Source organism: Echinops telfairi, unplaced genomic scaffold, assembly GCF_000313985.2.
Source record: "Echinops telfairi isolate 266 unplaced genomic scaffold, ASM31398v2 ScPeMD7_7469;HRSCAF=8507_1, whole genome shotgun sequence".
In the NCBI taxonomy this organism is placed as follows: Eukaryota; Metazoa; Chordata; class Mammalia; order Afrosoricida; family Tenrecidae; genus Echinops; species Echinops telfairi.
Genome location: NW_022111373.1, coordinates 149,508,454 through 149,518,389, shown reverse-complemented (window position 1 = coordinate 149,518,389; position 9,936 = coordinate 149,508,454). Strand labels below are relative to the sequence as shown.

The window sequence follows — 9,936 nt, the reverse complement described above, 5'->3', positions numbered from 1 at the left end:
CACCCCTGCAGAGCCACCCCAGGCAGAGCCACCCCAGGCAGAGCCACCCCAGCAGAGCCACCCCAGGCAGAGCCACCCCAGCAGAGCCACCCCAGGCAGAGTGACCAGAGGTCGGAGCAGTGAGCGGTGAATGCAAAACAGAATTGGCTTTTGAAAGTCTTTCTGCAAAGTTAATGTTCAAATGCAAGTGTTGACAACCATGCACACATGTAACTAGGATGATTTCACCTGTTTTTGTAAAGTCTCTTGTTTTTCCAAGAAGAACTCTGGTGAGGTCGAAAACCGGCCGCCTCATTCTGTGATCATACCCAGAACATCTCATGAAAAAGACATCATGAGCACCTCAGTCCCTCACTTCCCCCACCCCTCCACCCCTCCATCCATCCACCCATCTACCCCTCCACCCCTCCATCCACCCACCCATCTACCCCTCCACCCATCAATCCATCTACCCACCCATTCACCCATCCCCCCATTTATCTACCCATTTATCCACCCAACCTATCCATTCATTCACCCACCGATCCATCCACCCACTCTCCCATCTGTTCATCCACCCATCGATCCACCTGTCTGTGTGTCAGTTGCGGTGTGGTAGCATCAGTGCCAGACGCTGTCTGCCTTCTGGGAGGAGGACAATGAGCACAGCATTAGCCCACAGTTGCTGACTGTGAGGGTGCAGGCAGCTCCACTCGCCAGCCCTTTGGCCTCTTTCAGCACCAGCCGCATCCTCCGCTTCTCTCCTGGCTCTGACACTGGTTGACATGGCCACTGAGAACTTGGACCCTAGGGTAGACACCCAGGACTGGTTGGCTTAGAAGGCCCAGGATCAGTGTCAAGCCAGGGCTGGAAGGACCCCCAGAATGAAGGGCGCATCCCTCATTTTGAGAGTCAGCGTGCCAGCTTGCTCTCTCGGCTCCTGCTCTGTTCCGGCAAGTTTTCACAAACCCTTTAGCTCCCTGCTCCCAAAGGGGGACCAATAGGGAGCATCACGATGAAGTGGGGAGCAGGTTGGAATGGCCAAGGGTCTGATCCTGCTTGGATCCAAGTCCTGGAGACAGCAGTCAAGAGATCAAATGACGCACTGCGTTGGGTACATCTGCTGCACAAGACCTCTCTTTTTAAATTTTTAAAATTAAAAGATCATTTAATTGGGGGCTCTTACAGCTCTTATAATAATCCATGCATCAATTGTATCAAGCATATTTGTACATGTTTTGCCAATATTTTTTTCTAGACATTTACTTTGTATCTGAACCCTTCGTATCAGTGCCTGTTCCCCTCCCCCACCACCTGCGTGACCCCTTGATAAACTATAAATTATTATTATTTTCATATCTTACACCTGATGACTGTCTCCCTTTGCCCATGGTTCCTATTGTTCATCCCCAGGAGGGGGGTGTGGTTATGTGACAATCGTTGCGATCAGTTCCTCTTCCTCTCCTCCACTCCCCACACCGTCCCCTGCCCTCCTGGTATCCCTGTTCCCATTCCTGTGCCTGGATTCCGTGTGTCGTGGGCGCTCTCTCTTACCTGCATCTGTGCGCATGCGCCGCCTGGCCCGCAGTGAGAGGCAGCACTGGGGTCATGATAGTGTGTGTGTGTGTGTGTGTGTGTGTGCGCGCGCGCGCGCGTGCACATGTAGCCTGCACAAGGAGGGGTGGGAGCCTTCCAGGTAAGGGGCTGTCGTGTCTTGGAGCCCCACCTCCCATGGGACATGGGCCCTCGTCCTCACTGCCCTGTGGACAGGTTCCGTGGCAACGACTGGACCAGGATGCTGCGCTAACCCCCACCCCCCCATCCCCGTGCTCATCTGTCAGACTGAAAGCAGCCGCTTCCTGCAGTGAGCTTGTGTGAATTCACAGCCTGGTTGCCTCGGGGCGGCCCTTAGACTGTGCCCTCCATCATGGGCACAGCTCTGCCTGGAGGCCCTGCAGCTACAGGGGCCCTCACAGCATCGGGCAGGCCCTGGGACCCTTTCACGGCCCCCACGTGGGTCCAGCTGACCCTGGGATTTGAACTGCAGGGACCAGGACTGGGCGGCTCTTGGGGTACAGGCTGCCTTGGAGCAGAGGGAAGGGGTGGCCGGAGGAGACTCCTCCCAGATAACCTAGGGTCTCCCGCCTGATGGCCTGGGCACCAGTTGTGGGGAGACCAGGTGGCCACCTGTGACTCCCACCGTGATGCAGCCCCCACATCCAAGTGAGGGGCCACCAGTCAATGAAGGGACCCAGAGCCTTTGGGGTGAACCCCTTGTCTCTGTCCCCCACCTGAGCTCAGCTCACCCAGGTCCTCTCTCAGCCACGGTGCTGACCACTGGTCGTGCTGCCCTGCCTGCTGTGAACGGCTGAGGACCAGGCTGCCTTCTCTAGAGCCCCCAGGGCGAGAGTCAGCAGGGGCAGGGGGGCAGGGGCAGCAGCAGACCTTCCAGAAGGAGGCATGCTGGGAGGACTGTGGGGTGGCCCTCAGCCAGGTGCGCCACGCCCCCCCTCCCCGCTGACTGCTAGCCCTCTTGGTGAGGTGACTAGGCCCCGCAGGGAGACATGCCACCTGGATGCCACTTTCCTCAGGCAGCTGATACTTTCCCATCTACATCCACCGTGTGCCCGAATACTGCCCAGCAGGCCCCTACCCCTCGCCCCCAGTCCTGCAAGCCCCATGCTCCTTCAGGAAATGGGGGACAGACTGGACTCAGAACCTGTGCCCAATGTCAGGGCCAAGGGGCACACTGCAGGTGGGAGGGGGTGCCCAGGCTGTGGCTCCCGTGCCCCTGGCCTGGCGGTGGAGGGCCAGGAGCTGGGCACACTGAGCAGGAGGGGGCAGCAAATGTGTGTCTGGGGGTAGGGGTGGGAGGGTGGGAATGGACCTGGGGAGGGACTCCTCACATTGAGAGAGCAGGGCGGTCCAGCCTTGGTGAGCGGCCTAGTGTGGCCCTGGGCCCCAGCTGGACCCCACGGTGGGCTCAGCCTGCACCTAGCTCACAGCACCCCTCATCCACTCCCAACCCAAACCACAGTGCCTGAAAGCCTAAGGGCCCCTCAGGTGACACTTCCGCCTGGCCACCAGCCCCTCCCACACACACATTGCAGCAGGCTGGGAGCCAGCCCCAGACACCAGACCCTCTCCAGGAAGCCGGCCGCTGGCCAAAGCATGCAGAATCAAGCGGTCCAAGTTTCCATTGCACTGGGGAGGGGAGGAGCTAGCAGACAAAAGGCTGGTGGGGAGGCAGTGAGTGACAGCCATGCTCAGGGTTTGAGGGTCTGAATTTGGGGACCCCAAGTTGCAGCAATGGAATTGGGAGATCTGAGGACCTGGATTTCCCATCTGGCCCCTGCGATCCCCTCCCCACCTCATCTGCAGCAGCCCCCCATGCCCCCAACCTCAGGCTCGCCCACCAGGGCCCTGATCAGGGGCCTGCCACCTGACCCATCCCTGGGGCTCCTGGCCCTCCCTGTCCCCCATGGCACATTCCGGCCCTGCTCCCCCACAGCCTGTGTATCATCCCGTCCAGGGGCAGTGATGGAGCAGGTGGCCATCTGTCCCAGCCTCACCATGAGCATGGGTCTTCCCAGGTTCTGTGGGGGCCCCTGGGGGCTTCTCCTGACTCCCACCCACCCTCGGACAAACACAGGGCTCTGTCCTGGATCCAAGTCCTGAAGCCACGCCCCATGCCCCTCACCCCAGGTTCCACAAACTCCCTGAGTCCCAGCTCATCACCGGGCCCCTGCAGCCAGGGAGGAAAGGGGGGCTCAACAGCTGCTGCCTTGGTGGGGTGTCTGCACAGCACCCCAGCCCAGCCAGGACACAGCCACCTCACCCAGAGGTCTCACAGAGCTGGCACGGTGGGCTGCAACAGGCCCCCCGAAAGAGATGCTTCATGTCCAAGCCCCGCACCTGTGAATGTGAGCATATTTGTAGACAGGAGGGTTTTCTGCATCTGAGAACGAGCAATGCCATGGCCGAGGTCTCCCCAGAGTGGTTGTCGTTGGGTGCCTTCAAGCCCATGGTCCTCACTGGTAGGGACAACACCACCTCACTGTTGCTCCGTGGAAGCTCCCAGTTGCACCACGGTGCCCATCCATCTCCTGGAGGGCCTTCCTTTTCATCACTGACCCACTGTACCAAGCACGATGTCCTTCTCCAGGGACTGGTCTCTCCTGACAACCCGTCCAAAGCACCCGAGACAAAGTCTCACCATCCGTGCCTGCAAGTGGTATTCTGGCTGGCTGTCCTCCCAGACAGACTTGTCTGTGCTCTGGGCAGTCCGGGCCCTCTCAGTATTCTCCGCCAGCATCCTCATTCAAGCCCAGCTTCTTCTCCTGTCCTCCTCGGTCAGCGTCCAACTTTCACACGCATGTGAGGCGACTGAGCACGCCAGGCTGAGGCCGGCGCACCACGGTCCTCAACACAACATCTTTGCTCTTCCGCACTCTAGGGCGTTCTGGGCACCAGCCCCGCCAACGCCGACACCGCTGGGTTTCTCCATGGCTGCGTCTGTAAGCACTGGTCGTGGGCCCAAGCAGCTGAACTCAGGAGACTTTCTCTGCGTATCATGATGTTGTCTGTTGGTCCAGGGGCGAAGCTTCTGGGGTTTTCCTTACATGGAGCTTTGCTGGCCTATCAGGTTACATATTGGGCTGCTAACCACAAGGTCAGGGGTTCAAAAGCACCAACTGGTCCTCGAGAGAAAGAGGGGGTGTTCTACTCCCGTAAATGCTTACCGTCTAGGGAACTCCGAGGGCAGTTCCACTTTTCCCTTTAGGGCTGCTGGGAGCAGGTGTCCAGGTGATGGCCAGGAGTGAGGTTTGGGTTCCACACCAGGTCTTCATCAATCCTTGATCTTCATCAACAAGTGCTTCAAGTAGCCTCACTTCCAGCAAGCAAGGTTGGTCATCTCCACATCACAGGCTATCAATAAGCTTTTCTCTGAGCCAGACGCCACGCTCTTCTCCATAAAGCCTGTGTCTCTGATGAGTTGCTCAGCAGACAGACGGAACAAGTGTGGTGAGGGAATTCAACCCTGACGCAACATTCCCTGACTGTAAGCCGTGCAGTATTCCCTTGTTCTCTTTGCACAACTGCCTCTTGTTCCGTGTGCAAGTCCCACGTGAGCGCAGTGAAGTGCCTGGAATTCCCAGTCTCCTCCAGGCACACCCACAGTTAGGTGCCACACGGTCAAATGCCTTGGCAGGAGCCAGCGAAACACATGTAAACCTCCTTCTGCTCTGCTCGGCTTCTACCAGAAAGGATTCCCCCTGTTTCGTGTCCTCTGCTGCATGCTGTTTGGATCTCTGCCAGCGCCCTGTCGATGTACTGCTGCAACCACTGGTGAAGGGTCTTCCATAAACATTTACTCACAGGTGACAGTCGCGATATTGTTCAATAATGTCTGCATTCTGTGGGGTCACCTTCCCTGGGAATGGGCACATGCAGGAATCTCTTCCAGACGAGTGAGGGCTTCCAGTGCTTCATCCGCTTGTGGCAACATCACCATTGGAATTCCATCAACTCCTGGAGTTTGGTTTTTTGGCGGATGCCTTCTGTGCAGTTTGGATTTCTTCCTCCGTACGGTACTTTCGCTTCTTGAAGTGGTTGAATGTGGACTAGGGTTTTCTGGTAGTGACTCTGTATGTTGTTTCCACTGTGTCTCGATGCTTACTGCATCGGTCAACATTCAAGTAGACTCTGACTCATAGCGACCCTATAGGACAGAGTAAACACCCTGCAGGTTTCCAAGTCTGACATCGTTGTGGGAACAGAAAGCCTCAGCTTTCTCTGGAGGAGCGGCTGGCGGTTTCCAACTGCAGAGCCTGCAGTTCAGCAGCCCAGGGCGTGCCCACTACACCGCCGATGCTGAAATGAGATCTAGGCTTGTGTTTTTCTTCAAGCTTCTTTCAGCTGAAGATAGGCTGAGCACGTCCTTCCCTCCGGGCTTCTGACTCCAGGCCTTTGCAGCATCCAATGTGATGCTTTACCTCGTCTTCTCGTGAAGACCCGAGGAGGGTGGTCCCTAATCCAACTTCTTATGAAAAGATGCAGAGAGAGTGGTACCTCTAGCAAGAGTTTGTGCCCTGCAAGGAGGTCTGGTGGGGTTTGATCAAGTGCAATGCGTCCAAGAGGAATTATTCAGAGCTGAGTGGGGGGTGAGCATGATAGTGGGACAGGAGGAAGATGAAAATAAATAGAGAAAAGAAGTAGGAGCCAAAAGCTATTTATAGAGGTATAGCTATACGTATGTTTACATGTAAATATATTAATTTATAATGAAAGGAATAGAGGTCAATGTACATACATTTATATGGTAAGTAATTAAGATAGCAGACACACTTTGGGCCTCTACTCAAGGTCTCCCTAAACACAAGAACGCTCTGTTCTGATAACCTGGCACTCTTTGATACTCACCTTCGCAACATGATCGATCACTGAAGACAACATGGGTGCCTAAGCAAGTGTGGTGAAGAAAGTGGATGGTGCCCGACTATCAAAAGATATAGCATCTAGGGTCTTAAAGGCTTGAAGTCAAACAAGCAGCCATCTAGCAGGGAAGCAAATGAACCCACATGGAAGAAGCACACCAGCCTGTGTGATCATGAGGTGTCGACAGGATCAGGTATCAGGTATCAAAAGATCCAAAACAAACAATTATATCGATGCGAACAAGGGGGGTTGGAATGGAGACCCAAAGCCCATCTGTGGGGAATTGGAATCCCCTCAAAGAAGGGCCACAAGGAAGGGACAATTCAACCAGGGTATAGTATAATATAGTATAGTATAGTATAGGGTAGTATAGTACTTACGGAACACCCAACATTCCTCTAGTTCTCGGATGCTTCCTCCTCCCCACTACCATCACCAAGTTCTACCTTACAAATCCGGGTAGACCATAGTACACACATTGGTACAGACAAGACCTCTTGCCACATGGAATTCAGGACAGATAAGACCCTCGGGAACAGCAGTGGGCGTAGTGATGTCATGAGGGTGGGGGACTGGTGGGGGGAGGGAAGGAGAGAAATGGGGAACCCATCATAAGGTTGGATATATAGCCCACCCCAGGGGGTCGAATAACAGAAAGGTGGGTGAAGGGAGACAACAGACAGTGTAAGACACGAAATAACAACAATAATATGTAATTGGTCAAGGATTCACTAGGGTGGGAGGGTGGGAGAGGGAGGAGGAAAAAGAGGAGCTGATACCAAGGGCTCAAGTAGAGAGAATATATTTTGGAAATGTTGATGACAACATAAGTACAAGGGTGCTTAATATGGTTGAATGATGGATTGTCATAAACTTTGTAAGAGGCCCCATCCAAATAAAATGATTAATAAAAAAAAGAATTTTTAAAAGAGTCTGTGCCCTGGAGCAGCAGAGCCGATTCACTAACTCCACGTTAGAAAGAAAGAGTTTTGTACATGTGATCCACATATACATGTGATCCACATATATGATATTAATCATATTCTCCATGTCTATTCCCAACACCCCTCCCCCCGCCCCCCGCCCCTACACACACACACAGAGATCCCGGGCTCATAAACAGTAACTTCTCCCTTCCCTCTCCTACTCAACCTTGGCCACCAGATACCATCGTTATAGAGCCCTGGAATCTTTAGAACACCCAGACACAAGCAGCCCTCGGGAGAGGAGTCGACTGAAGAGGTGAATGCAGTGGAGAGAGAGAGAGAGAGAGAGAGAGAGAGAGACAAAGTCGTCCTTATTTATAGGCAACAAGAGTCCACGCAAAACCCAAGAGGTCAGACTGGAAAAACACCATTTGGACAATACCGTTGGGATCCTGTCAGGTGGCAGATTGCAAAAGAAAAACACAGACGTCAGTAGTGCTTTTCTCTCTTCTTTGCACACAGGGTGGAAGGCCCACTGCAGCAGGAAGGAAGCACGTGCTAAGGCCGCACAAACCTGCCACACTCAGTGCTGGGCACTGCCGCTGGAGATGCCGGCTTGCGGCAAACTGGTCTATCTGACGCCGGTGCAATCGGAACATGAACACCGTGCAGACCTGTGTCTTGGAGAAAACCCGGTTGACCTGGGACACACCGAAGAATGCAGAGGGGAGATGGGGAACAGCTCTCCATGGGCAGGGGAGGCTGAGGGATTGTGGAGAGCCCCCCTTCCAGGAGGGTCTCTGGAGCGGAGCCGGGAAGGTGTGTGAGGAGACAAGTGTAAACAGCCTGGGCTGGTAGAGGCAAGAAGCAGGCACGAGCAGGTGTGGACAATTGTAGCTCGGTGGAGACAGGTGGAGACAAGCATGGACAGAGTGAGCAGATGTGAATAAAGGTGGACAGGTGTGGACAGAGGTGAAGGGGCATGGTGTGGCCAGCTGTGACTATGCATGGACACTGTAGACATGCGTAGACAGGTATGACCAGGCATGGGCATGTGTCGATGATATAGATAGATATGGACAGGTGTGAACCAGTGTGGACAGGTGTGCACATGCATCTCCAGGTGTGGATATACATAGACGTGTGGACCCTGGCAGGAAGGCAGGACAGGTCTGGGCAGGTAGGAATAGGCCTGGTCAGGCATAGATGAGAGTGGGCAGACATGAGCAGGTATGGGTGGGTGGACAGGCCTGGGCAGGTGTCGCTAGCTGTGGACAGAAGAGCAGGTGTGGAGAGATGTGCAAAGGTGTGGCTAGAGGTGGGCAGGGTGAACAGAGGTGAAGAGGTGGAGACGGGAGTGAAGAATGTGGACAGGGATGGACAGGGGTAGGCAGGAGTGGACACCTGTGGATATACGTGGGCAGATGAGAGCGGGTGTGGGCAAATAAAGAGTGGGTGGACAGGTATAAACAAGGTAGACAGAGATGGACAGATGTGTACATTCATGGTCAAGTGTGGGCATGCATGGGCAGGTACAGGATAGGCATGAATAGATGTGGACAGGTGAGTGACAAGTGTATACAGGTACAGACAGGTGTGTGACAAGTATGTGAACATGCGTGAACAGCTGTATGACAGATGTGGCCATGCATATAGCAGGTTTGTGCAGGTGTGGCACAGAGGAGCGTGGAGCAGAGGGCCAGCAGCAAGTCCAGGATCCCCAGCAATCCCCAGGAGCTTGGTTCTGGGTCCATCCCTGTGTCTGACCTCATGGGCTGAGTTGGCTGCAGGGGATAGACGGGAGAGTGCCCAGGCCTCCGAGCCTCCTCCTGCCTCCACTCTCCAGGTGTTTAAATGTGCTCTGCCCCCGCCTGTCCCCCCCTGGCCCAGAGGTCTGACCTTTCTCACATCTCAGCTCTCCTTGGGGCTGTGGTTTCCCCTCCCAAAAGCCTAGTGACTCCCAGACTGCAGGTTCAGCCCAGGATCAGCGCACCCACCTCCCTGCCTCCCTCCTGGGCTGACACCCCCTCCCCCACACTTGGCTTCTGAAGTCGTCAACCCCAGGCCAGTGCCCTCCCCTGCTCCACCCTACCCTCCACCCAACCATCACCCATCCACTTACCCATCCGTCTGTCCATGCACCTATCCCTCCCTCCAGCTGTCTGTCCATCCATCACCCATCCACTTGTCCATCCATCTGCCCATCTTGGTCATCTCTCCATCCATCCATGCACCTGTCCACCTGGATAGCTCCGTGCACTACCTGCTGTGCCCTGGCTGGACAGCTGGAGTCAGACGACAAACTAGTAAACACGCGCGGTGATTTGGGGGGGTGGGGGGCGGGGGGATTGAGCGCCCCGGGGGTGGTGGTGCAGAAGGGCAGTGTCCGCGGCCCTCCTGCTGGCTGGGAGGGCGGGCGGGAGGTGGGAGCGGCAGCCGCCCTGTGGCATTGTAGCAGGTCCTCGCTGGGGCCCCGAAGCCTTGACGCCGGCCCCGCGGCACAGAGAGCGATCTCCAAGGAGCGGAGACCGCCGCGGACTGTCCTCGCTGCCCCTCTGGGGTTCAGCGCCCGCGCGGGAGGGCGGCGGGGGCG

General features: G+C 55.6%; 1 protein-coding gene across 2 annotated transcripts; it reads right to left on the bottom strand.

Annotated features, from left to right (window-relative positions):
- Positions 1–56: 56 nt before the first annotated feature.
- LOC123521097 lies at positions 57–9,628 on the bottom strand. 2 transcript variants are annotated; one of them, XR_006679582.1, is made up of 4 exons: positions 9,466–9,628; positions 7,786–7,878; positions 570–786; positions 57–296 (listed from the first exon to the last, which is right to left on the bottom strand). XR_006679582.1 is itself a non-coding variant. In XM_045285170.1 (4 exons), the coding sequence occupies exons 1-3, from the start codon at positions 8,958–8,960 to the stop codon at positions 601–603; spliced, it is 1,239 nt and encodes a 412-aa protein (XP_045141105.1). In that variant the 5' UTR covers positions 8,961–9,112; the 3' UTR covers positions 57–296; positions 570–600. The 2 variants fall into 2 exon arrangements, 1 of the variants encoding a protein (XP_045141105.1); XM_045285170.1 differs by lacking the exon at positions 9,466–9,628 and adding an exon at positions 7,918–9,112 and having other exon boundaries at positions 7,786–7,795.
- Positions 9,629–9,936: the final 308 nt, after the last annotated feature.

Excerpts from the sequence above, each read along its gene's own strand:
- LOC123521097 (XM_045285170.1), bottom strand. The coding sequence starts at position 8,960 with ATGTTCACATACTTGTCACACACCTGTCTGTACCTGTATACACTTGTC.